General features: G+C 36.5%; 13 protein-coding genes across 13 annotated transcripts; 6 read left to right on the top strand and 7 right to left on the bottom strand.

The window, feature by feature from the left end:
- Positions 1–187: 187 nt before the first annotated feature.
- On the bottom strand, positions 188–2368 carry PHYBLDRAFT_65321 (hypothetical protein; the record flags this gene model as incomplete). The annotated part of the gene is made up of 1 exon (XM_018441435.1): positions 188–2368. The coding sequence occupies one exon, from the start codon at positions 2366–2368 to the stop codon at positions 188–190; it is 2181 nt and encodes a 726-aa protein (XP_018290796.1).
- A 24-nt stretch (positions 2369–2392) lies between these two features.
- On the bottom strand, positions 2393–2657 carry PHYBLDRAFT_146076 (hypothetical protein; the record flags this gene model as incomplete). The annotated part of the gene is made up of 2 exons (XM_018431593.1): positions 2393–2439; positions 2555–2657. 2 exons carry the CDS (start codon positions 2655–2657, stop codon positions 2393–2395), a joined length of 150 nt encoding a protein of 49 aa, XP_018290795.1.
- Positions 2658–2661: 4 nt separating this feature from the next.
- On the bottom strand, positions 2662–3136 carry PHYBLDRAFT_65322 (hypothetical protein; the record flags this gene model as incomplete). Its single annotated transcript, XM_018441436.1, has 2 exons — positions 2662–2903; positions 2992–3136. 2 exons carry the CDS (start codon positions 3134–3136, stop codon positions 2662–2664), a joined length of 387 nt encoding a protein of 128 aa, XP_018290794.1.
- Positions 3137–3195: 59 nt separating this feature from the next.
- PHYBLDRAFT_169016 (hypothetical protein) lies at positions 3196–4460 on the top strand (the record flags this gene model as incomplete). The annotated part of the gene is made up of 4 exons (XM_018435991.1): positions 3196–3257; positions 3305–3358; positions 3966–4297; positions 4360–4460. 4 exons carry the CDS (start codon positions 3196–3198, stop codon positions 4458–4460), a joined length of 549 nt encoding a protein of 182 aa, XP_018290793.1.
- A 576-nt stretch (positions 4461–5036) lies between these two features.
- Positions 5037–6904, bottom strand: PHYBLDRAFT_177621 (hypothetical protein; the record flags this gene model as incomplete). The annotated part of the gene is made up of 6 exons (XM_018437909.1): positions 5037–5447; positions 5548–5708; positions 5783–5868; positions 5999–6125; positions 6245–6403; positions 6830–6904. 6 exons carry the CDS (start codon positions 6902–6904, stop codon positions 5357–5359), a joined length of 699 nt encoding a protein of 232 aa, XP_018290792.1. The 3' UTR covers positions 5037–5356.
- Positions 6905–8151: 1247 nt separating this feature from the next.
- PHYBLDRAFT_65324 (hypothetical protein) lies at positions 8152–8969 on the top strand (the record flags this gene model as incomplete). Its single annotated transcript, XM_018441437.1, has 3 exons — positions 8152–8182; positions 8275–8511; positions 8875–8969. The coding sequence occupies 3 exons, from the start codon at positions 8152–8154 to the stop codon at positions 8967–8969; spliced, it is 363 nt and encodes a 120-aa protein (XP_018290791.1).
- A 3833-nt stretch (positions 8970–12802) lies between these two features.
- Positions 12803–15084, bottom strand: PHYBLDRAFT_181600 (hypothetical protein). Its single transcript, XM_018438498.1, has 4 exons — positions 14927–15084; positions 14777–14815; positions 14483–14685; positions 12803–14388 (listed from the first exon to the last, which is right to left on the bottom strand). Exons 1-4 carry the CDS (start codon positions 14991–14993, stop codon positions 12982–12984), a joined length of 1716 nt encoding a protein of 571 aa, XP_018290790.1. The 5' UTR covers positions 14994–15084; the 3' UTR covers positions 12803–12981.
- A 210-nt stretch (positions 15085–15294) lies between these two features.
- PHYBLDRAFT_146070 (hypothetical protein) lies at positions 15295–15735 on the top strand (the record flags this gene model as incomplete). The annotated part of the gene is made up of 2 exons (XM_018431592.1): positions 15295–15382; positions 15581–15735. 2 exons carry the CDS (start codon positions 15295–15297, stop codon positions 15733–15735), a joined length of 243 nt encoding a protein of 80 aa, XP_018290789.1.
- A 43-nt stretch (positions 15736–15778) lies between these two features.
- Positions 15779–16603, top strand: PHYBLDRAFT_146069 (hypothetical protein; the record flags this gene model as incomplete). Its single annotated transcript, XM_018431591.1, has 1 exon — positions 15779–16603. The coding sequence occupies one exon, from the start codon at positions 15779–15781 to the stop codon at positions 16601–16603; it is 825 nt and encodes a 274-aa protein (XP_018290788.1).
- Positions 16604–16878: 275 nt separating this feature from the next.
- Positions 16879–17196, bottom strand: PHYBLDRAFT_146068 (hypothetical protein; the record flags this gene model as incomplete). The annotated part of the gene is made up of 2 exons (XM_018431590.1): positions 16879–16905; positions 16996–17196. 2 exons carry the CDS (start codon positions 17194–17196, stop codon positions 16879–16881), a joined length of 228 nt encoding a protein of 75 aa, XP_018290787.1.
- An 80-nt stretch (positions 17197–17276) lies between these two features.
- On the bottom strand, positions 17277–18146 carry PHYBLDRAFT_65328 (hypothetical protein; the record flags this gene model as incomplete). Its single annotated transcript, XM_018441438.1, has 5 exons — positions 17277–17342; positions 17402–17484; positions 17529–17717; positions 17787–17871; positions 17961–18146. 5 exons carry the CDS (start codon positions 18144–18146, stop codon positions 17277–17279), a joined length of 609 nt encoding a protein of 202 aa, XP_018290786.1.
- A 172-nt stretch (positions 18147–18318) lies between these two features.
- PHYBLDRAFT_146066 (hypothetical protein) lies at positions 18319–19696 on the top strand (the record flags this gene model as incomplete). Its single annotated transcript, XM_018431589.1, has 6 exons — positions 18319–18378; positions 18435–18497; positions 18631–18793; positions 18851–19051; positions 19134–19283; positions 19350–19696. 6 exons carry the CDS (start codon positions 18319–18321, stop codon positions 19694–19696), a joined length of 984 nt encoding a protein of 327 aa, XP_018290785.1.
- A 1245-nt stretch (positions 19697–20941) lies between these two features.
- Positions 20942–22309, top strand: PHYBLDRAFT_177620 (hypothetical protein; the record flags this gene model as incomplete). Its single annotated transcript, XM_018437908.1, has 4 exons — positions 20942–21065; positions 21159–21330; positions 21393–21729; positions 21835–22309. The coding sequence occupies 4 exons, from the start codon at positions 20942–20944 to the stop codon at positions 22240–22242; spliced, it is 1041 nt and encodes a 346-aa protein (XP_018290784.1). The 3' UTR covers positions 22243–22309.
- Positions 22310–26191: the final 3882 nt, after the last annotated feature.

Genomic DNA, 26191 nt, shown 5'->3' with positions numbered 1-26191 from the left:
ATATATCTATAAAAAAAGCATCACATTCATACATAAATATATTTCACTCAAATAATTTATTTCACATAATATACTATATATATATATATGTTAAATTGGCTCTTTCTATACTGTACAAGATGTAAATTTGTCCTATTGACTAAATATATATAATGGGTGGGGAGAAGGGAAAAAGAAAACTAAAAACTTAGAAGCATTTAAATACACTCTTTTTACTCAACCAGGCATCCGTTTGAGATTCCAATACTTGGCGTGCTTTCTCAGATTTGGCCTTTAGCGCACGCTCTTCTTCTAATTGCTTTTCTAGTTCTTGTTGCACCTTGGCTGCCTGTGCTTCCTTCTCAGCCTGTGCCTCTAACAGTTTATCGACTTCTGCCCTCCAGCGTGATGTTTCTAAGTTTAGTCCTTCTTTTTCGTGTAAAACAGCATCAAGTTTCTTTGCCATCGAAAATGCCGCCGCTTCCGCATGCGATAAACGGCGTTTTAGGTCCCGGATATTATGCTGAGAAGATCTATTAGCAGTTGTGGTTGTAGTATTATGATTATTGTTTTCCTTTTCAATTGACTTTGTAGAGTGTCGAGAGGAAGGTGAACTGGGTATAGGTGGTGGTGGGTTCGATGGAGGGGCAGTCGGAGGAGGTAAATTCAGGTTTTGGGAAGAGTTATTGAGTTTATATGATGGATATGAATGCATAGTTTCTGAATTATCAGTAGAGCGTAATTGGGTACGGTGTGAAGTGTGATCTAGTCGACTTTCACAATCGTGTCTATGTTTTTTTGATGTTGGTGTATGTGTTGATGCTAATGTTGATGTTGATGCTGATGTAGATGTAGATGCTGATGTAGGTTTCTTAGGGTTTGAGTGACGTTGAGCGTCTCTGAGCATGGCGGCATGTTGGTGCCAAAGGTTTAGTTCGTTTTGCATATCTTGCATCTGTACAATGAGGTATTTATTGTCCTTGCAGATCTCTACAATTTTATATACCAGAGTCTCGCCTTTGCCTTCATCAAGCCACTCTTGGCACTGCTTCTGTAGTGCCTGCTCGTCCAATCGATTAATTACACTTGAATCACATTTTTTCAAGATCGAGCGTGTGGGTTGATGGGAATGGCGAAGAGATCTTTGGCCCTGCCAATGATACCCGTTCTCCATGCGTGCACTGACTTTTTTCGAATTTGTTGAGTTGTGGGGTCCATCTTGATGTTTGGTCGCACAGGCCTCGTGGCAAATTACGCTTTTTTCGCCAGGGTTCGCGGGTACAGACACAGGTACAGACGCAGGTAGAGGTACAGTGGTCGTATCCGACTCGTCTAGAAGATCAGATGCATCTTTGTTTGGTGACAGGACTCGCTGTTGGGAGGCCTCTAGGGCCGCCTTCTCGAGCATCTTAATCTTCTGTTCATATGTCTTGATAATTTCTGTGTGTCTCTGCAAGCATTGCTCCATCTGTCGATAGGCACTGGTCTTTCTAGTCAAGGCGGCCGATGTCCGCTTCTTCTGAAAATCAAGCTTCTCTACGATCATGTCTAACTCTTCAACTCGGCCTTCCAGCGCCATTGTCCGCTGCAAATCTATATCACTCGACCGTTTCTCGAGGATCTTCTGGTCTTGTATATCACTCATTCGTTTTTCAAGATCCTGGCGTACTGCTGAGATTCGTGTTACTTCTTTAACCACATGTTCGATTTTGTGCTGAAAATATTTTGTGGTGTCTGCCTTTGCGCGTGCAAACTCTTCCATCATCTTGACACTGTGGATCTGCTGCCTTTTTAAAAGTATCTCCATTGAGTCCTGCTTGTTGAGTAACTGTTCGATGATTGCGGTCTGTTTTTCTTCGATTTGTTCTAGGGTTTTTAATTGAAGCTTGGTCTTTTCAAGTTCTTCGAGTCGTAGCCCAAGAGTGATCTGAGTTCCTTGCTCATGTTCCCACAGATGGTTGTTCATCTGATGGACCTTTTGGTTTGCTTCTTCCAAGGCTTGTTCGAGGATGCTTATCCGCTCAATCTCTGGTCCCATAGGTAAAGTCAGAATGGGCTGTGTAGGATTATGATGTTTGTGATGATTATTATTATAATAATTATGATTATTACAATGTCCGATATTTTCCAAGCTGGGTACGGTTCTAAGTTGAAGTGTCTGTTGAGAAGAGGTGATAGTAGCCGTAATAGTAGCAGGAGTAGTGGGTGATTTTATGGATTTTTCGTGGTTAACTACAACCGTCGTGTCTCTTCCATCTAATGCATCTCTCAATGTCCGGCTTATGCTGGCTGGTAAGATACTTGAGTCCAATGTAACCAAATCAACCGCATGGAAGCTCGATACTCTTTTATGCCACTCGCCTGAATTTGCTGAATATGATGTTGTCATCTTTTTCTAAGTACTAGAGGGCTTTCACTCTTCTTGAGTCAAGATAATCGAAAACAAGGCATGAGAGGATGCTGAAGAAGAGCGGTGTTCAAGACCCAAGATCAAATAGCTTGTTAATGAAAGGAGTGTCAAAAAAAAGTGAGCTGACCACATGGATGGACTTCAAAAAAAAAGTGTGTGTATCACCTCCATGCGTCTTCAATACAATACATGCCTTTTTTTGGGTTGTGGATACAGAAGCACAGATACCGATACAGTTTTGGCGTTTAGGCGAGCTCGCTGATTTCATGAGGCTAATCAGGAGAAAGTACTGTACCTCGAAGAACGACACCTGCGCTGACCATCGGTGCGGTCTGATCTGACCTATGATTACGGGAAAAAAAGGGTGATATCAAAGATGTTTTCAGAGGCGATTCTAGAGGACGCTTTTCGTTTATACCTCTTTTTCGATCCTTTACTTTTATGGACAGCAGTGTATCTCCGTTATCTTGCGGATGTAAGCTTTCATTCACACATCGATATATATATATATATTCTACATTTTATAATTACATTGTTATTCCTAAACTTACAAATCATAACGTACTGTTAGTTTAACCAAGAGGCTTGGTTTGGCGTTTTACTATAAAATATCTGTATCTTGAATATTCTATTGAACCTATTAAAATCAAGGTCATATTTGATACATACATTGGAAATATTTGAGTGAAAAACATACAATGAGACTTTGTTTGTACGACTGTAGGCCTTACATTCAAAACTTCCCATTGTTCTTGTATTCTCACTAATTTTGCAGCGTCATTTTAGAATAAAAAGAATAGAAGAATATGATTGAAGAGAAGTCTGCTTTGAGCTTTCCAGATAATCTGTCAAGTTCAAAGGACTACAGGTTTACCTTATTTAAGTTGCTGCGTGTATGTGTGTGTTTTAATAAAGAAATTCTCTTGAAAATTTGATTCTGCTGGCTGTTCTATTGTCTACAAAACAAAGGTACACAATCAATCTTTGAACTGATTATTACCTATGATAAAATACGTAAAGGTTTTTTGTAAGCAAAACAATATATGTCCATAAAACATATAATATACCCCTAGTAATTTTTTTTGTTTAAGGCTTGAATCACCAAACTCATACGTGATTTTAGTGATAGATACACAAAATTCAAAACAATGATGAGTATAAAACGGTGGTAGTCAGATACAAGAAATCTAAATCTTGCTTTGATATATCTACAGGATAGTAATCAAATGAGCTATATAAATATATTTATATATTTAAACAAACTCTTCTTTATACATATCCACCTATCTATCAATACGTTTATCTGGTTAATTACATACTATATTCTCATGTATCAAGGTCATCTATGGCAGATATTTATATAAAAGAAGTCTTCTTTTTTTCTTCTTCTTTACTCTTATAAGTACTTGATCTATTAACTAACTTACAGCATATAATCTCACAAATTTTTCTTTGTATATCATTCCTATCAATTGGCACTTTAAAAGTACCGAGCAAGCAAGCCTCTGATATCTAGCGCTTTGTAGATTGGAAGACAGTGAACTAAACTACCCCATCTCAAGCCCTTATTGTGAAGATATTACTACAAGGAACCAAAGGTCAAACGAGTCAGCCGCTTTTATTCCGCAAACTTCGCCTTTCCTTGTACATCAACCAATCCCAAGTCAACAAACGCCTTAAAAAGTGATATTAGCGCTGAGTTTGGTCGATCTTCTGTCTTGGTCATGAGAAACCGGTCTACACCTCACAGCAGATACAATGAGCCAATTAAAGGTGTTGAGATGAGACGTCTACTTTGCAAGTATGAACCCAATGTCCTTTATGCTACCGATCACCTATTCAAAAAAAAACTTACGAAAGTTACCAGTCTTTGCTTATATCATCGCACTCAAACACCACATGCAACCTGTCATAGTCTTCCAAGACAAACAATAGAACCAGTCCCCAATCTTTTATTATTAGTCCTATAGATAATTTTGGATTTACCGATCTAAATTATTTGGAGAGCATGAGTCCGTTACGCTTAAAGGGTCGATTGTGGAAGCAAGATCTTGCAAAAATCTCCTACTAAACTCGCTATTTTTTTTTTATCTTTTACTATAGTGTACGACTATTGGCTCATTATCACTATTACAACCATTATCATAATTATCATCATCGTCATTGTTGTTGGGTGCCAGCTGCTTAAACAGGGTTGAGAGCGTACAAGATAAAATCTTGAGGGCTGTAAAAAGACAGCATGCAATCCTGTTAATTAAGTTAATTACACTTTTAGTGTACCACTTTTCTTTTTTTTTGTTTGTTTCTTTGTTCCTGGCCAGTTGATAGGCGTTTAGATAGATGTCTTGGAAGCGCCTAACCCTACAATTATATGTTACAATTTGTTAACAATACTAATTATTATAAAGACACCATACGATTGGGAATTCAAGGTATATTCATATCTGCATATATAAACAAATATTAAATATAATGGCATTATCATGACCCAGAGTCAAAAGCTCAGTAAAATATCGATACAAAGTTAATTGTATCTTGAATATATTTAGAAATTAGCTCATTTATAGCTTTTGTTATGTTCTCGGACATGGTAATAATATCAAAAGAAAAAAAAAGGTGAAAATGGGTTGATATTACAGCTGTAAATCTTGTTTCTACATAGATATTTATTAGAAAGCTATAGATCAAGGTAAAAAGAAGAATACAAGAATTAAAAGAGTTCAAAAGGGAAGCTCACAAAATAATGAAAAAGATAGAGAAAAGGAAGAAGGGAAATGTGGTTGTGTTATAGGATATGCTTCATATATAAAGTGTTTGCATCTTTCATACCCTTTGTGCCAAGAGAAAGTCAACTGTATATATACAAACATAATTATGTTTATGCGCGTATTTGTATATGCATTTGGATTTGTATTTGGATTTGTGTATATGTATATGCTATGGTTACAAAAGGATAATCTCAAGTTATCAAAGCTTGTGCTTATTGAGGATTCGAACAGCATCTTTGGTGTAAATATAACTTGCACCTGACCAAATAGTTGTACCGCCCACCACCCAACTAAGAAACATATATTGTTTAGCATACTTTCTTTCTTTCTTTCCTTCTCTCTCTCTCTTTTGTGTGTGTGTGTGTGTGGAATATCTACGTAACAACTTACTGCATGGCCGTCATAATCTCAGAACTTGGTAGTCCCATGGTAATTGATGTCAGAGAAGTTCCAACGAGTAAGAGCTGAAGGGCTGTGTTGATTTTGCTGATCATGGTTGGCCTTACTTCTGCAGAAGGTATGGAGAAATCAAAATAACGCACCAACGTTTTCTATTATGCAAAAACCATTAGAGCTATCATATATGTATATATATATGAATCGGTGCAGGTATTATTTCACATACGGGTTGAGGTAGAGAGATGTAACGGTAATAAAAAGAAGCCAATATGAGGCCTGCATCTCTACCGAGAATAAGAGTGGCCAAAGGTACTATAAACAGAAAGAGAGAGAGAGAGAAAACAGTTAATTATACAAGTAAAATATACCACTATTGGTACCATCTTTTTTTTAAAAAAGAAATGATAATGATAATGATAATGATAATAATAATTTAACTAACCTGGTAAGACACCTTCCATAGCCAATGTTATTGTCATGACTGTCATCAAGGCTTTGTCTGCTGCGGGATCGATGATGCTACCAACTACTGTTTTCAGATTGTATCGACGTGCAATCCACCCGTCCAACTTAGTTCATAGTTTCATTCCCACCACAAAAAATTTAGTAAGACTTGTATTCATTAAGATATTCAAATAAATAACCAATATAATAAAATAAAAATATGCGTAAGTGTGTGTGTTTTTACCATGTCAGTAAATCCTGCCAATGCAAATATTCCCAATGCTAGGTTATAGTCGTGTTGTATAATCAAATGTCCAATATAAGGTGCAGATAGTAAGCGACCAAAGGTCAAAAGGTTTGGAATCGTGTAAATGTTTTCATGTGTCGGGATGATCTCTTTGATCTAAATTGTGTAAAACAATCATATGTATATGTTTGCTTTGCAGGACTTTATCATTCTTTTCTTTTGCTTTTAAATTTTAATTACATTTTTGTTGTTGTTATCTGCATTCTCGTTGTCTGTCAAGATTGTTTGTGCGTTTTTTTTGTCAGAGAAAGATCGACGAAGATCGACGAAGCAGATTGGAAGAGCTGATGGTCGAGACTTTTGTAATTTGGATAGTAATCGAGATGGAGCTGGGATTCTGATTAACCTATACACAATCCAAAAAGAAAAGAAGTCAGTACAGTAACAGCAGCAGCAGTAGGAATAGTATACTAGAACCATACAATTATATGTATGCATGTATATATAAATACAATAAAGAGTGAAAACGGACCTTGGTTTTGACGCAGACAACGTGGTAGAATGAAACAGACGGCCGCTTACCCCACAAAGAGTTTCTGAAGAATTCTTAGCCGCACAAGATATAAGCGGACGGACTTGAAGTCGCACAAACAGCATGATAAAAAAGCAAAGGAAGACGTCAAAGGGTCTCTTTTTGTTATTGTTACAAGGGCAAACCAAGTAGGAGCCTTAAAAAATAAATAAAAATAAAGGGAAGGGGATGTGCCTTTGATAGACTCTCGTGACTGGGTTTCAATCTTCTCTCTTTTTTTTCTCTTTCACAACACTCTGTGTTAGACAACTTCAAAAGGCAAGAGAAATACAAAGAAAACATAAGGCTATGACTTATAAGCTTAGTAGTGATAATTGGCCATATTCTTCCAGTATGTATGACACAATTATCTAGTCTATGCGATCAAAGTTACCTATCCAGAACTATATGACTAAATAAATAGATATAAAAACACTTCTTTAAACCTTTGGGCTTGTGTCTTGAGCTATTTCTATAACCTGTAATGAAATGTATCTTCTTGTTTATATATATTGCTGCGTCTGGAAGTTGTAATACAACACTGTAAATTATAATCAGTATATATATATATATATAATTATCTATATCCATATAATGAAACTACTAATATTTCGACATACTTTTCAATTTATGTTTTTGAGACTCTAATACAGACCAACGATAGCTAAAATAAAGATTCTTTTAAATATCCACCAATAATATTACTTAATTTTGATTTTAAACTCATTTTAAGCCAATAATAATCCCAAGTACTAAACCATCTTATAACAGGAAAAAAGTTCAATATAGAAATATCTCTGGGTAAAGTAATTTCGGACTGATTACCTTATTCGGTCTTACGTTCTTGTACAACTCTAAAAATATCTTGCCCACAAACCTCTAATATATTAATACTTTAGTGATAGAGTATTGACAGATATACAAAAGCCTATGCTAATAGTCTCGATATTATTTTTAGTACTATAGCTTCGAACTTGGGCTGTTCAGTTAAAGTAGGTAAACCAGGATAAGAAAAGTAAAAAAGGCTGTACCTTTTATTTGTCAGGGCCTTAAAGACAAATTATGGTGACTATTGGTATGAGCTCGTAAGTCGTGCAACTTAAAGCCATACGAGTTTCGAGGGTGACTGCCTTCGAACTGCCTCGCTATGCAACACTGCAATGCTAAAACACAGTCAAAAAAAATACAAATTCAGAAAACATATAAATATCGAGAGTAGTCAGTGTATGGACCTGTTCGAATCCTTTTTCTTTTTCTTTTCTCTTTTTCTTTGCTCGTATATTTCTACCTACAGCCGCCAATCAAAACAGTAAAATAAAATCCCAAAGTACATATGAACAAATCCATTGATAAATTCACCGTCAGTAAGTCTGCTCAACCAGCTATAAAGCCTTTCTCGGATTAGCCCAGCTACCAGAATGATAATTTTTTGCTTTATTTTATTTTATTATTTCAGACCAGAACGGCAGCACTCCCTCCACAACCAAAAGTAAAAACCAAAAAGGAAACCCAAAACCAAAAGCAAATCCCATACCTGACCTTCCGGAGCTTGGGGATAAGAAATGTCCCATCCATCCAGGTGGGGATCACACGACGGAGGAATGTCTGCTTGGAGGAGGAAAGCCCATTATTGAAGAAACTGGTGTTTTGGGCATGTTCCACATTAGTCCTGCGATATTATTATGTTCCTTTTGTAAGAAGCTTCCCGGGACTAAAAGCCATTCCTGTCGCGAAAAAAAATTATACAATATTAAAAATAAAGTTGTTGCGTCAAAGCGCAAAAATAACCCCTAAACTTTCTTGTACATTGAATTTTTATTTATTGTTATGTTATAACTTTCGCAAATGAGTATTTATTAATGTCGCATATGAGATTAACAATAAAAGGCAGGCAATTCATCTTTAGTTAATCCAGTCAAAGAAAAATACGCTATATTCCATTTCCAGGCAGATATATATACACATACCTCTTTGTTATCTCCAATATCTCCTTGCAACTGCTTACCTATATACTTCATCATATAAATGTCCATCCTAATATTAAATTATAATACAGGCTTAGGATGTACCAAGTTAATAAGACACAGTAATGCAAATATCCCTTTATTTGCTAGCGAAACAAATGAAAGACAAGTTCAACTATTATTTTGATTGATGTAAATAGGTATATAGTTAACACCCTATAAAATATTTCTGTAATAATTGATATATGAATAAAAAAGAACTTTTTTTTTGTTTTGCTTTATTTTATTACAGTATACTGAAGGATTGCTAGATCTTTCCATTAGACTTCGATTTCACACTTCATCATTCGTGCGACAAGATTTTAGCTTTATAATACAGTCACAATCAAAAACGTTTCGACCTCTGAGCCCAAAAAATGCATGAGAGAAATCATGGCATGTATTCAACATGCAACTGCTCCTCAGTAATAAAAGCTAAAGCATTCAAACTTCAAATAAAAGATTATATATATGTTTATTATTGAAATATAGAAAAAAATAAAAGATCAATATTTTGTATGACCTCCTTTGGCCTCAATTACAGCCTGGCATCGATGCTGCATGCTTCCAGCCAAAGTTGACGAAAGTTCGAGACCTATCCTTCGCCACTCTCGTTGCATTACAACCTTCAGATCTTCAACATTGTTAATACTGGCCCTCTCGTCACTCATGCGCCTCTGGAGAGCCCACCAGAGATGCTCGATGGGGTTGAGATCCGGGCTTTGAGCGGGCCAGTAGTCAAAACCTCGGATCTCATGGCTATCTTTCCACCACCTCGAGTACGACCCAGTATGACAGCTGGCGTTGTCTTCTTGGAACACGAAGCTCCTGTTTTGTTCCCGCGAAAGATTTTGGAACCAAGGGAGGAAGTTCTGAGCCAAAGTGTTCACGTATTGGTCTTGGTTTACGTTACCATCTAGGAACACCAAAGGGCCAAAACCACCGGCCCAGAAACAACTCCAGATCATCACACTACCCTTCCCCCACTTGGTTCCTTCGATGATATTTTCTTCCTTGAACCTTTCACCGACTTTCCTGATAGCTCTAGCTCCTCCATCATTACCCTCAACTGTGAACCGTGATTCATCTGACCACACTACACCTCTCCACTGGTCATCTGTCCAATTCACATGCTCACGGGCCCATTCCAGCCTTCTTTTCTTGTGGCTTTCGGTTAAAGTTGGCTTGTGAGCTGCGATATATGATCCGAAGCCCAAACGCTTCAGACAACTGATTATTGTCTTTCTGCAGACAAATACCTCCATGTTCTTTAAGGAAGCCCTTAGCCTAGAAAATGAGGCAAAGGAGTCCTTACAAACTATTTGAACAAGGTGTCTTTCTGTCCTCTCGTCAATCTTTCTAGGTCGTCCGGACCCTTTTCTTGGCTCAGGCGATCCTGTCTCGTCCACTCTCTTAATGATGTACTTGACAGTGGACAGACTCATGCCAACCACCAATGAAATCTGGGTCGCCCCGTAATTTGCTAAATGCATGTACATGATGCATCCGTGTTTATAGGGATTGGCCTTTTCATATGATCCGTGGGTGTTTTCTGATGAATTTACGTCTTGCATGTTGGATTTGATTAATAATATTGGGAGAAAACAATGTTTTTATTTTTATTTTTTCGATTTTTTTTAGGCATTTTTTGCGGGGGTCGAAACGTTTTTGATTGTGAGTGTACATTACTAGAGTTATGTGCGCCCCCTTTTTTTTCGAATGATCCAAAAATATTGTTAAAGAGGTTTATGAAATGCATCCCCTATAGAAATACCACGTAATACACCACAAAAACTAGCATTATGTACCATCTTACTGCTGTTAAGTCTATCAAATTAATACGAGGGAGTCATTTGATAACAGTGGATGTCCACTAAAATATATTTTATATCGAAATTTTGCTTTGTAAAAAAAAAATTGATCTTAATTTGATCAAGATGGTGTCCGGTATGAAAGAAATGTATATTTAATAACAATAAGTCCATTGTATTGTATCAATTCAAACGTAACATCTCTAAGACAGCTCGAGTTGCCATGATTTAAATATATAGAAAATGCGCTATACAATAGTATTTTAATATACATTTTTTCTGCAAAAATAAAATAAAATTAAAATCTCAATCCTAATACACAAAGTAGCATCGTCTCCCACAAAAAAACAAAATCAAAATCATAAAAGCGTTGATGTTCTTTACATCATATACAAGGTGCATTTTAAATATAGATAGAGAGGGAGAGGGACTACAGGGATATTGACCAATTAAAGAAGAATGTAAATAATAATAAATAGTTATTCATTGGCGTACTCTGGGGTTTACTTTCTACAACCAAAATATATAGGAGATAGGACACAGATGCAAGGTTGTTTGTCATTTTCAAAGTCTATATGAACTTAATCGACTTACTTGGTTATTCGACAGAATACATATGTACATAGAAAATAATATGAATTAGCTTATAAGCTTTTGGAATATATATTTTATTCTCTCTTTATATTACATCCAGTCGTTCAAATAAAAACCCTTTATGCATCAGGTCTTTACTATGAGAACATTTGATAAAAGTTTCAACCAGTCTCTTTTTGTTTTGCGCGCGTATTTCATATATATATGTTTGAATCTTAATCACTTATCTCATTAAAGAGTATTGAATTGGGCAAGTATGAATAGTTTTGATGTAAATATAAGAGAACCAATAGTTTTATCTATATAATCAAAGACAAATTCCTACTTTATTGTCTTATTAATTACTACAGCTACATAGCTGTTTTTATTGTAATAGAAAGTACTACAAGGAGATTTCTTTTTCTCTCTCTATCTTACTTTTCCGAGGTTTATATCAGAAAGTCCATTCCAAGTTAGAGGTAACAATGTCTTATTCGAACAAAGTGGAACAATTATATATCCTTGAAACAATTGACTCACTTCTTGGGAATGGATAAACATCGAGGGACAGCAGCAATGAAGCAAGATGATTTACTGTATTAAAGATGTACTATATTTTCAATAATGCAAATGATAGTAATGCATATGTATATAAATAATACCCTAAATAGAACTAGCAGGGAAACCAAGACTGTATGCAAATTCTAGTAGAGGGACAAACACACTCATATATTAGCTTGGATTTACAAGGAAAATTCTGTGAAAGACGAATCAGCTGCCAAAGATAGATATGTTCTGATATGTGGATAGAACTACAAAATCATATCTTTAACTCTAAAATCCCTTGTAAGGTTATGAAGATCTCAATGGATCCTATAGGAGCAGATAGATAAAGACTATTATATATATATGTATATATACATACATTTTTACACCCACTTGTCTTGGTCTATTTAGGCTGTACTTTTCTGATGTATCATATATGATCTGCTTCTAACAACACCTAACAAGTAAAGTATCATTATTACTTCATTTAATGACCTAAAACAACTAGCTCAAAGAAAAGCTAATACACACATATATATAACTGTTCTTTCTATAGTTCCCTTTGAATGTAAAAAAAAAAGGTCATCAACAGGAGAACAGAGGAGAGATAGAATATTATTTATAGATACAATTTCTCTTTTCTATATATATATGGGAATACGGTAATCAAACCAAGGCACCAATAAGATACCATTTAATAATAATAATAACATTTAATGCTATGTCATGCCGTGTCGTGTAGTGTCATATTATGGTATGGCATCTTATGATACAATATGATACAATATGATACGGTATGGTATGGTCTTTCTGAATCTTATATTAAAAAACACACACACACATTTCCAATGGCAAGTAACCGGGGTTATATATATCTGAAAAGCAGGTAGTTCCGTAGTATGCTCATTTCCTAACAGAAAAGCATTAACTTGGCTAGCAAAGTTTAAATCAATCGATAAATCTTAAAAACAAATAAGAATTAATAAATGGAGTGTTAAACAGAACTAGTTCTGATAAGTTAATCTCCTAGGCTGGCTCCCATTTATGCAATGAATTGGAAAATTGAGTTGGTATGTATTGAAGAGTATGATTGAAGAAATAAAAAGTAAGGAAAACGAGAGAAAAAAAAACGATACAATAATAAAGAGTGTATGTACAACATGGTAGAGTGGGGTGAAGTAAAGTGAAATGGAGTGAAATGGAGTGAAATGAAGTGAAATGAAATGAGCATTATTTGTAGTTGGTGAGATAGCTTGAGGCAAGAACGAACATTGGCCTTCGTTTTGGTGCCGCTGTTGAAGGCGGTGAGGCGTGATTATTAGGAGATCCAGGATTTGGTGGCGAACGTGGCAAAGATTGTTCGGGCTCTTCTTTTTTACGATCTTTGGCAGATGCCTTTTTTTTACGAGTCGTAGTCGATGTTCCACTCGTGCTTCCCGTATCATCTTTTCGACTTTTTGCAGTAGATGCATTAGTCAGCTGAGAAGGATTTGGTACTGTCTTCTCTACTACAGCCGATTCCAAACATGGCTTGGGTATGTTTGAATCGGCAGGCATCGGCATTTCAGAAAGAAATTTTGCCATTTCATCAAGATCATATAGAGGGAATTGGTGACCTGACAGAGGTGCTGATGATACGTTGGGTAAATGGCCTTGTTGTTGCGTGAGTAAATCCTTCAGTTCGACGTTGGATTGAGTGGCAAGTAAACTCTTGTCTACACGCTGACCGGAAGCGGATCCGGCAATATCGAGCCCTTGCAGAATAGCGTCACCTGTGTGCAGGTTGTCTGGATTGTTTTCATGATATGTTCCCTGTTGACGTGCTATCCGCAATGCACTGTGAGCAAGTCTTACGTTTTTGCTGTAGCGAATACGTTTTCCATTTGAAGATCGTTTTGGAGCAGAAGACGCAGCTAGTTGTGTTGGGGCTGGAATTGGTGGAGATGTTGTAAGGTTTGTGGGAAAAGCGAATCCAGGAAGAGAGATACTAAAGTCCATAAACTCGTTTGTGTGTATAGGATGTGTAGTGGTGTCTATATTAGTGGTTTTGATACTATTAATATTATTTATGTTGTTGTTGGTGTCGTTGGTGTTGTTATTATTGGTGCTGTTGGTAGTACTAGAATTTGTATTGTTGAGAAAAGACATTGCAGGAAAAGCGTCGTTATTAAGAACTTGGTGAAGAAGGTCAAGATCTGCCATTGTGGAGTCATTTTGAATACTTTCAGGCCTTATTTGTTCGTCGGAAGACTGTAACATACTGGGTGCACTTTGAAGTAGTGTGTTTTGACTGACACGCTGTTCTGACAAAAGTTTCTTTAATTGTTCACACTCTTGCTCCAACTGTAAGAGCCTCGAATGCAATTTTCCACAATAAGTGTCTTCATGTGCTATCCTTTCCTGAAGAGTGCCAAAAAACGGGCACCCTTCAGCCGCATACGTACATGGATATGATCTACATTGTCTCTCGTGGATCAATATATCCTTACGTAAAAATGGTGTACATCCTGGCATATGATTGGGACATGAAATAAGTTCATAAGTGCATTGGCTTTTGTGATGTTCAAGATCCATGGTCCGTAGTATGTCTACACACCCTTGCTCCTTATTAGGACAATCTGCCGGTTGATGTTCGCACTATTGAGGGCCAGAAGGTATGTTACGCTGAATGTTTGCATTTATACATCTTGTATCCCACTAGTTGTACTTTAATACCACTTTATTCGTTTACCTGGTTTGAGTGGTCTTCATAAAATAATCCTTGCCAGGAACAACCTGTATTTCGGTAAACACAATAAACAGGTAGCCGGCCGATCTGTCGCATTACAAACTTGGAAGGTTGAAATTGGGTTGGGTCAATCGTAGTTTGGCAAAAAGGACAAACATCATTTTGTTCAATGTAATTTGTTATGCATCGTTTGCAAAAGATGTGGTCTATAAAATAAAACGAGAAAAAACAATCGATTAAGCATTCGTTGTATATTGTTTGTTTTTGTTTTTCTCTTTTGTTTTTTTGTTTTTGTACCTTCAGGGCAGCGCACTTGGATAGGTTCATCCAATAGATCTGTGATTAAGTAAAATTATATGAGATGTGTTTTAAGGGTTACATTAAATGATATATACGAATGTGTATATGTACATGTATGTATGTATGTATGTATGTGTGTGTGTTTACCCTGGCATAATCCGCAGAATAGATCAGGACAAGGTCCTTCAATGAGAACATCCTTTCTTGCCCCCATAAACAAAAAGAGTATGGCAGTAGATTTGGTAGGTATCGCAGTGGGCTAATGGAGGCAGCAATGGCCAGAATGATAAAATAGAAAAGAAAATAAGAAGCAAAAAGAAAATGAGGGAGGAAGAGGCGTGCAGGACGCTGCGTAAAATAAATTGGATGTTTGGACGCGTGGGACGTGTATTGGAAAATAGGGACGCGACCGTGAAAGTTTCCATCTCAGATTAACGCGTTTAGCTCAGATAAGGCGGTGTTGCTTATCCCATTGATTGTATGCCATGTAAATTGATTGTAGGTTAATTTCCTCTATGGTTGATCGACATTCGTTTCTAAAGCATACGGATAAATGGTTAGTGCGAAAGGGTCATGTGGTAAGAGTAGGGTTGCGTCACCCTTGTAGAGGATTGGATTGAGTAGAGGAATGCAAGTTCAATAGACCGTAAGCACGACCAGTCACAGAGTCGAGCCATGAGTATAGTCATGTGGTCAGGGGCAGTATAAAAGCAATGTCAAAGAAGAAATCGGATGCTCTCTATTTTTCCTGCCATCTTTCCTCTTCTTCCTTTTCTTTCTTTTATCTTTTGTCTTTTGTAGTCTATTCGGCAAGAGATCAAAAGTACAAACGAGTGAGTGAACGTTGGTCAAGTTCTAGTCTAGAAGTCAAGTCCAAACAAGACTCAAGCACCCAATTACCAAGACCATGGCCAGTATCTCCTCAAACCAAGACACCCATGACGATACCCGCCTGAACCCTTTATTCTCTACACCCTTTATTCTCTACAGCCGAACCCTATGCCACAGCCCAATTCTACAGCCAAACCAAGACGTTTCTTTTCCTATCTCCTTGCCCTCATTGGCCTTGACGGCTACTCACGACCCAAGTCACATGAGTTTGGGACATCGAGTGTACTGTCAGACTCCACTCTGATAGTCAGCCACGCAGATCTTTATGATCACTGCGATGAGAAGCTAGCCTCCTCCGCCTGGGTCTTCAGGTCCTGGATATCTGGTCTACCCAAGATGGTCCTATGCCATATCCTCTCTAATACTGCTCTCCAGAACCCGGCTCTTTGTGACCAAATGATGGCCGATTACCGTCCTTCAGCTTCAACCCCTACTCCGGATAGGCTTGGTGAGATCTTGCTTGCCCAAGAGAGGGCCCGTTCTTTGGTCCATGGGCTTGACCAGCTACGACCATCAGAGCAATTTGCACGCGCTGCTGATATTGCTGACGAACTTCATAGTCTCGTTCGTCTCTGCAGTCTTACACTACACTCGTCTTCCCAGGGTCACTCATTAGTTGCACTTCTTGGTCTCTTAATAATTGTCCAGGAGAGTCTTGATGCACCCCCAGAAGTACGCCAACATGTTTTTTATCATGCCAAGTTCGGACGGACTGTCATCCTTGAAATGGCCGCTGTCCTTAAGAACCACAAGAATCCTCCTCTGTCCTCGTCAGAGTGGTCTGCCGTGGTTTCTATCCTTGACCCTCCCCAGTCTTGGCTTGACTCTCTTGCCAATGCATGCACCAAAATAGCCCGTTACGATGTCGGCTGGGACTTTCGAAACGAATATGAAAATGTTCTCGACATCGCCCGACGATACCGCACCACCTAATCTATTTTATCTCCTCCCCTTTCCTCCCCCCTTCACTCCCCCCTCACTCCCCCACCTCCCCTGATCAGTCTGCTGCAGGGCATGTGACATGTAATCAATAGACATGGCCTGTGATGCCCGCATTAATATAATTCATTCCCTCTTCGTTTAATTTTGAACCCTTTGACTTTATTCAATTTTTTTATTACCATTTCACCACTAATTATTAAGCAAACGTGCTTATCCGTATCATGCTATGATATAAATAAATGTATAAATGTTTTATAAGTTGTGCCTCAGTCAAGTTTTACTAGTCCAAAAAGCTAGCATAATAAGTACAGGTCAGACAAAGAAAGGAATTAAGACATGTGGTTCAGAAGGGGGGAAAATCATATGCAATCTTCAGGTTACACCTGTTCCTCTACTGTCGTCTCATCTCTATAGACTTGTCTGGTAGTGGCGTCTGGTAGTGGCGTCTCGATAGGCTTCGTTTTCTTGAACTGGATTCGTACCCAACCTGTCTTGCGTTCTTCCATCACGGGTGGGAGTGCGGGCGAGGGTGAATCATAAGTATCATGGGGAGTAGTACGATGTGGTTTGTAAAAATAGTCCATGGATGTAAATAAGAATAAGAAACAAAAGTCTCCATATTTCTTTGCTCTTTATACAAAACAGTTTCTTATGGGTGTAACCTTCATGAGGATCTTTCCCCCAATACTCTCTCAATGTCCTCATATTGGCTTGCCCGACCAGGTAATGTCTAAAAGGCACACATGTTGAATAATAAATTTCTACCGTCATTAATGAAATCAAAATTACCCTCTCCAATTTCTGCAAGAGTTTTATCCCACGCCTATACTCAGCAATAGTCTCCTGTTCGATCACCGGTAAATGCACGGTCTCTATGGAGATATGAGAACTCGATACTCAAACACAAGTGCTTTACCTGGCTCGGTATACTCTTCATCATCAATGCCCCTTTCTTCGCCGTCCATCTGCCTCTCAAGCGTTGTCTCCAACACACGCTCTATTTGTCGTGGAAGCTCTCTGCGCTCTACGGCCATTTGCTCTCTCATAGCTATCACTTCCTTTTCTAATGTTTTGACCTGGTTTTCTAAATCGAGATCGAGGGGCTCTATATTATACAATCATATGACCTCGTTAAAAATCCAGATATGTGTTCACTTAATATAATCCAAATTACCTGTATCTAAATCAATGAGATCAGTACAATCTTCACCGTTTACAGTAATATTCCCACTTGCCACATGAAAAACGCCTTTAATCCACTAAAAAAGTATATAAGAGATTACCCAATACTATAATGTACTGTACTGTACTGTTCTATAATATACTATAAGCTATACGGTGTTCCTACGTTATCCATCTCGTTCTCTAGCTCTTGATTTTCTTGGTTACGCCGGTTGTGATAACTAGATCTATGCTTTTCTTGTTGATATGATTCTTGTAGCAGCTTTTTGCTGGTTTTGGAAAGCGTATTGAATAACGAGACAATCACGTCATTCTCCTCGAGCTCAATCTTCAAAGGTTGATCTTTTGCCATTGTCTTCATCCAACCCAGCAAACACCAGAAAGGAATCTACATCTCTCTAGATAGAAAAGCATGAATTAAGCGTCACGGCCGTGGCTTGGTCGGGTCCATCGAGCTCCACAAAAAAAAATCATTACTTGTCTCGGAAGGCATCTTTTTATTTTTATTTTCTTAGACTTTTGACATGAGTTTTAGCGGCTGGAAGAAATACATTGAGGTGGGCGATCTGGTCATCGTCTACATGGTGAGTGCGCTTAAACAGAAGCAAATCACCGACATAATTTCTTACTATCCTATCAGACAAAAGACAACATGACCCCGATCGTAATTACAGAAGACGGAGACCTCAACAACCGCTTTGGTGTATTTAAGCACAAAGATATGATTGGAAAAGAGTTTGGCTCCAAGGCAAGCTTACTACTTCTTTTTTTCTTTTTCCTGAAAAAATAGAATGCCAGTTTTTCTATGAACATTTTGTCTAAAACCATGTGTGTAGATGATCTCCAATAACTACAAAGGTTTTATTTATCTGCTCCACCCTACACCTGAACTGTGGACCCTTGTGCTCCCTCATCGCACCCAGATTCTTTACATTGCAGACATTTCATTCATCACTACCTACCTTGACATGAAGCCAGGAGCACGTGTCATTGAATCTGGTAAATATACAATGAGATAGTTTATTTTAGTCTTACTGTTGTACCATACAACTTTAGGTACTGGTAGTGGATCTTTCTCACATTCAATTGCAAGAACTATCGCACCAACTGGAAAGCTTTTCTCATTCGAATACCATCTTGAGAGAGCAACACTTGCAAAACAAGAGTTCCAAGACCATGGCTTGGGAGATATGATACAGCTCGAACATCGTGATGTGTGCAAGAATGGATTTGGACTTGTAGATACCGTCAATGCAGGTAAAGAATAATTGTAAAATGCAAATGGAGTATAAAATGAATTTTCTGGTGGTGGGACACACAACTAAATGTCTGTGTATAGTATTCCTTGATTTGCCAGCACCTTGGGAAGCCATTGAGTCTGCAAAGGCTGCTTTTAAACAACATCGCACAGGAAAAATCTGTACTTTTAGTCCATGTATTGAACAGGTCGCACGAACTGTCACAGCACTAAACGATCATGAGTTTGTTGGTGAGTATAAATTTGCTGCAAGGAAAATGAAAAATGTGATATGGTACTCATAAGAGAAATCAATAGAAATCACCATGTACGAATGTCTGATACGAAGCCATGGTGTGATACCTTTGCACAAAATTGACTTTTCCGAAGCCTTGGAAGAAGCAAAGTTGAATGCGTTAGCCGGTGTAACCAACACACGGAAACGAAAGCTGCTCGAGGGAGTTGAGGAAGAGACAGATGCAGATGGACTGTCAACTGCAGTAGAGACTTTACTTGTGAGCAAGACACCGGAGGAAGCTAGAGGTCACACAAGTTATTTGACTTTTGCTACATTTTTGCCTGCTATTCAGGAAAGTGTAGAAATGCCATTAGTAACAAAAGAAACAGTAGTAGAGGTCATTAAGGAAGTTGAGGCAACAAAGTAAAACCATAGCATCATTGTACATTCTTACCAGATAATTCTTAATGGTTTGTTTGTTTTTAATACAATTTATGTCCAGAAAAAGAAGACTTGTATTTACTTAGGAGCTTATTTGCGCATAAACAAACATTACCAAGTTTTGGACTCATCCTTTAATAGAAGAAAGAGTACAGATATCAATAGTATAAATATATATTCGAACCATATTGTATTCTAACGATAAAATAAAAGTATCTGTATATATATTCAAAACAGGCGTAAAAATGGTCTGCTATCCCGACCAGATCTCCACGAAACAAATCTTTATATGCATATAACATCAGTACCTGTATTAGTTTGATTGTATTTTTATACTCTTTAATCTCAAGTAAATATCCACGATATTTATTAATGATAAGATGTATTGTATGATATATTTGAAAACGTATTTACTTTATATGTTAAAACTATTTTATGATCCTGTAGAGGGAGCCCAAAAGTCATAAAGGCGATTGTTAGGCGTGACGGTCGACTAATTAACTTTGGTTGGGAACAAGAACAAAAAACTCCCCCAAAAGTCAAACTCATCTTAAAATAAAGGTTTTCAATCAAAAGAACCTGCTTTTATTTTTATTAGTTTTTCCTTCTCTTGACAAAAGAACAAGAAAGAATACGAAAAATATCCAACTACTTATACACATTTCAGTAATCGTACAAGATGCACATGTGTTGATCTGTCAAAATTTGAATACAATTTGAAATTGTCATTACAATTTATAATGTACATAATATTGTTTATACAAGATATATATATAAAAGCATTATTATATTATTTGCATATAAAACATAATAATAAAAGCAGAAGGCTATATAAGCTTAAGGGTAGCAAAGACGTTATCACAATATTATAGAGGCCGTTTATATAGCCTTGGTTCGCCCACAGCCAAAAGAATAAAAAATAATAATAATAAAGAAAATGCTTATACCAAAGATAGACTATATATCCTTTATTTTTAATATTAAGCCAGTTTGGGGTATCCAAAATATCTGTATTTACTTATGTAGCAAAACTTTGTATCTAAATAAATTCTCGAGTAGAACTGAGTATGTTATGCTGGCCTTCTTTCAACAGAGCCCATTTCTTGTGTTCTTGCATTGCTTTCTCTCAAGTCTAATGGACGATGACGTCCATTCAAATCCCGCCTCTCCCTTGTTTCAGTCTTCTTTCTATTCAAGGTTTGTCCCTTGCTTCCATCTTCCTCTCTCCATCATGGCATTCGCGCTTTATTTCAATGAGAACAACGGTTACCTGGATGGTATTCTTCGAGGCTATCGCTCGGGAATTATTTCCCGGACACAGTACTCTAACCTAACCCAAAGCGAGACTCTTGAAGGTGAATAGACAAACAAAAAAAAAAGTTAAAATAACTATACAAAAAATAAGAAAGAGTAAAAGAAAATGACAAAAAGTATTATGACTTCACTAGATCTTCGTCTTCAATTGGGAGCCACAGATTATGGAACCTTGTTGCAAAATGAGCCTTCTCCCATCTCGACCTCGACTATCTCTGAGAAGTTGACCCAACGCCTGGTGGAAGAGTTTGACTATATTCGCGCCAATGCTGTCCAGCCATTAACAAAGTTCCTCGACTACATTACGCAAGTGATGTTCATGCGCGCGTTGAATGAAGCAAGGCATGCTTATTATTTATGATGAATAGGTATCAGTACATGATCGACAATGTCATTCTGTTGATCACTGGAACTCTTCATGAGCGTGATACCCATGAGTTGCTCGAGCGTTGTCATCCTCTGGGTGTTTTTGATTCTATGCCTGCTCTGTGTGTGGCTACTACTGTTGCTGAATTGTACAACACTGTTTTGGTGGAGACTCCTTTGGCACCTTACTTTGCCAACTGCCTGAGTGCCCACGATTTAGATGAGCTTAATATTGAAATCATTCGTAACACTCTCCACAAGGCATATCTCGAAGACTTTTACCAGTTTTGCCAGACACTCGGTGGCCCTACAGCTGAAGTTATGGGAGAGATTCTTCAGGTAAATAAAAAATGGGAACTTGTTCATATTGGGGCAAAAAAGAAAATGGAGAGGGTATTTACTGTAGATCTGTATATATATATCTACATACATGTACACATATAGTTCGAGGCAGATCGTCGTACAATCAACATTACCATCAATTCTTTTGGTACTGAGCTGTCTAAAGAGGATCGTCGCAAGCTATTCCCTACCATTGGTCGTCTTTATCCCGAAGGAAACGCAAGACTGGCTGTAGCCGATGAAATCGATCAGGTTAAGAGTGCTTGTGAAGTATTCCATGAATATCGTCCTTTCTTTGACACTGTAACAAGCAACAGCACATTGGAAAACAGATTCTTTGAGTATGAAGTCTTTTTGAACGGAATTTCTTTCCAGCAACAGTTCAACTACGGTGTTTTCTATTCCTACATCAAGCTCAGAGAACAGGAGATCCGTAACATTGTATGGATTGCAGAGTGCGTCTCCCAGAACCAAAAGGATAGAATTGGCAGTTATATCCCAGTCCTCTAAAACATGTTACCCTGATTTCTGCGCTGTACATTGAATAAATACTAGCTCCGCCAGTACCAAAGTTGTTAAACCTGTGTTGTTCTTAGTAGAAATGTACTTTTTTTTTCTTTTATCTTTGATGCTAGTTTTTAATGTGATGGATAATTATCTCTTTAATGGCTTTATTCGCTTTACTATTATATTGTACTGTAATGTACTGTACTATGGCTTTTTCTGGTATTGATATTTACTGTATATCTGAAAGTATTTTGCTATAGTTATAGCCCATAATTTCATTCTGCTTATTGAGCTCACTGTACATAAGGTAGAATACTCCTTCAATAAGAAATAATCATATGGAATGGTAAGCACAGTGTACCAGAGATTATGAGAATGCTGCTGCTCTTATTATTATTTTCTTATAAAGCTGTCGACAGCAAACTGTTCTTGTTAAGCTCGCATAATTCAAACTTTGGATTTCCTTTCCCAGAAAATATGAATTATTGCTTAGAAACTAAAGCACAATAAAAATCCTCCATTTTTTTTTGGAATTTTTGGCCGAGACATTTTGGATGGTATTTTTCTTTAATATGCTACACATTACCTTATCCTTTTTTGTTTTAAAAAAAGAACATGGAGCAAGTATCATTTCAAATCAATGTCTTCAATTTTCAAGTACATTATCCCATGCTTATATTTATGATATAAAACTAGGTCTACCGGTCTCAAGTATATATGTATTGTATTTATTGACTGGCTTACCCCAAATAAATATTCTGAAAAGAAAAGAAAATATTACACGATGGGATGTATTGTATGTAGATTTATACTCTTAGTATTCACGGATTTTATAAATGGATAATTTACCCCCGTGTATTTTAATCCCAAGAAACTTGATTTTAAATAGGTAGGACCCCAAAAGTGTTTATGCAAAGTGTGAACTTTCTGTCGCTTTATTCTCAAGTATTTCTTATAGACTTAAAGAGAAAAAGTATAGAATAATGGTACGCCAGGGATAATTAGCGGTTTTTTTAACAGAACAAATATTTTCAGATAAATATTTTATCATAAAGTATATCCTCTTAAGGAAGATATTGTGTGCCAGTTCCGGACCTGAACCCGATTAAATGCATATATAACGTTGCATAAAAAACATTACACAGGGTAGAATGTATAAGAAGCACTGAAGAAACTCAGAATAGTGATATAAAAAAGCAAGAACAGAATATATGCTATACTTTAAACCTACAATGAGTTTCACCAGTCTTCGGTGCTTTTTTTTTTTGATACACCAGTGTTTTATTTTATATCCAATGATATTCAATAAATCTCAACATCTAAACATCCAAATATCTAACGAAAAGATTTGATGCTTGGGTATCGAAATCCACTCTTTTGATCCATTTCAGAAAATCTATTTTTTTTATTGGAGTACCTCTATATAAAAATCCGAGCATAATAGCTGGTAAAATCTGCTAGTCTATGTACTGTCTATTAGATAATACTCTCCAGTGCATCTATTGTTCCAAAAAATGAGTCGTCTGGATTTATTAATGCCCTTTTTTCTTTGATATACAATCGTTTGTATGTCTCGCACCCTTCTGCATAGTATACTTCCATCTTTTATCTATTATAGTGGGCTAATTTTAAAGTTGGTGTACGACACTGTTTTTAAGCACACATACATACACATAGTATCATATTAATCAACAGATATTTCTCTCTACTACAGCTACGAGAAATAAATGCGTGTTCGTAGGTGTCTTATTTAATGTGCTCCAGGGTGTGCTTAGAGGTGTGTTTTACCAGACACTGTATTAATAAGAATCCCATAACTATTCTACAATAATATAACCTATATATCTCTAGATTAGCAGTAAAATGTAGGGTGCTTTCTTTACCTTGAATTGTAAATTATTATGTGTTAACCAAAGTTTGTTACTTGAAAATCTACTTGAGATTGTTAACACCTGAAATAATAGTAATTTATTTTACTGATTTTAATAACACCTCTGTCAGAGCCGTGGATACTTAACCAGGCTAAAATAGTTGTTAGGATCTTTACTGTTTTTTTATTTATTTATTTGTATTATATATATCTTTTTTAATGAAGACCTTTACACTGGTGGTGCTCTATATTATAAATTATATATTTTACTATAGGAGTATTTGCTGCCTAAAATAAGACTGGTTACACTTTGAGAGTACAGATCCAGGGAAATAAAGTTAATTTAGAATTTTTCATAGGGTACAAAGTCTCACCGAGTCTCAGTTCGAAATAAACAGAATGAAACTTCTAGTGATTTTTTATATCAATAATGCTTTGCCTATAGCACATTAAAGGGTTAGGAAATTATGTGCCAATATAGAATACGGGGAACGTGGCAATAATACGTTTGGTTTCTTATCGCTTTTAATATTATTTTGTGCTGTAGATTATATATCTAGCGCTGTTGCTGTAAATAAATTGACATGGTGTCGTTCTTATTCAAACCTTGGCACGTTTTGGCTTTGAATTCAACGAATATTTATACATATCTTGAATACAAAAAGAGTGAAATAGTTCTTATTACTTTTAATAAAAAAAAATAACATGCGATTGAAAAACATTTTAGATTATTTCTACAAGCACAGAGCACATGTTTTGTATTCAAAATAGTACATTGTGTTCTTTATTGTTACGTCTGATTGCTCAAAGAAGCTGTTTCTGTACTACTGATACCTGAGCAACATCATATTAGAAAAAAGCATTCTTTATTTTTTTTTAACATATTATCTTTTCTTCTCTTTGGATATCAATCAAAATACTGCTTTTTACAAACCTCGGGTCTTTTGAATTAATAATAGGTGAGAAACAAAAAAGATTAGGCTGAATGCCTTTTCCGGAGCCTTTGATGTACTACAGTAAATAGATGTAGTATAATATTGTAACGTTAAATAGTCTACAAGAGAGAGAGAAAGAAACATAATAGTTAATACCTGTCAGTGTCCTGTCAATTTCAAAATGTGTTTCAATTGCGAAGAACTTGGCTACAAGGAAAAGTAAATGTGTCGAATAGTGTTGTTTGTATTAACTGACTATATTTGAACTTTTTATAATCACTTCTTTCATAAGAAGAATGTAGATGTACTATCAAATCCCAAGACTAGATATTACATTGATGTGATTATTTTTTGTTTTCAAGTAAGATATCAAGTTATCCTTGATTATTTATAAATCTTATTCCGTGTAAATGTATCGATATCATATATGTATATTAAAGTAGTTATTAGTGGAAGAAGTCGATGATAACTTGGGGCAAATATCGACGATTTTCTAGGATTAATTTTCTGTAAACAAATAATAAGGGTAGTCAGATGAGCACAGCCAAATTCTTGTACAATTTAAGCAACCAATCACACCTCGCAAAAAGAAAAAGAACAAAATATTCTATACTTTTCCACAGTTTATATCTTTCAACAATGATATTTAGCATACACTTTACAAGAAAATAGTCTAGACTTGGAAAAAAATGCACATAATCAAATTTTACTTTTTTTTTTACATAAGTTGAATATATATATTGAAGAAATTACTGCAAAAGAGCAGAAATTTCTATAAAATGTGTACAATTCTATTTTGCCTATTTGACTAGGCTTATTAAAAACATTATGGCCTATAGAAGGTGGGGGTCTTGTTACAAGATTTTATTATATCTTCTCAATGAGCGAGATTGTGTACGCATCGCTCTCGTACCCACCCTCTTCTTCTCAAAGTAATTGTGGACTCAAACACCCTGTATTTTTTTATTAGGAAGTCTATTTACAACTGCGAGCAGACAGCAATAGTGCCAAAGCTCATAATTGTATGTAATATATCTCCAAAAATTATGCTGTTAGATTTATTATTATTACGGGACATCGTCTTGATCGAAAATTGCCAGATTTAAGAGGCTGATATTAACTCTTATTAATGATAGTTTGCTCCAGG

This window comes from Phycomyces blakesleeanus (genome assembly GCF_001638985.1).
Source record: "Phycomyces blakesleeanus NRRL 1555(-) unplaced genomic scaffold PHYBLscaffold_12, whole genome shotgun sequence".
NCBI lineage: Eukaryota > Fungi > Mucoromycota > Mucoromycetes > Mucorales > Phycomycetaceae > Phycomyces > Phycomyces blakesleeanus.
The sequence above is the reverse complement of the archived record's forward strand: the minus strand, read 5'-3'. Positions and strand labels throughout refer to the sequence as shown.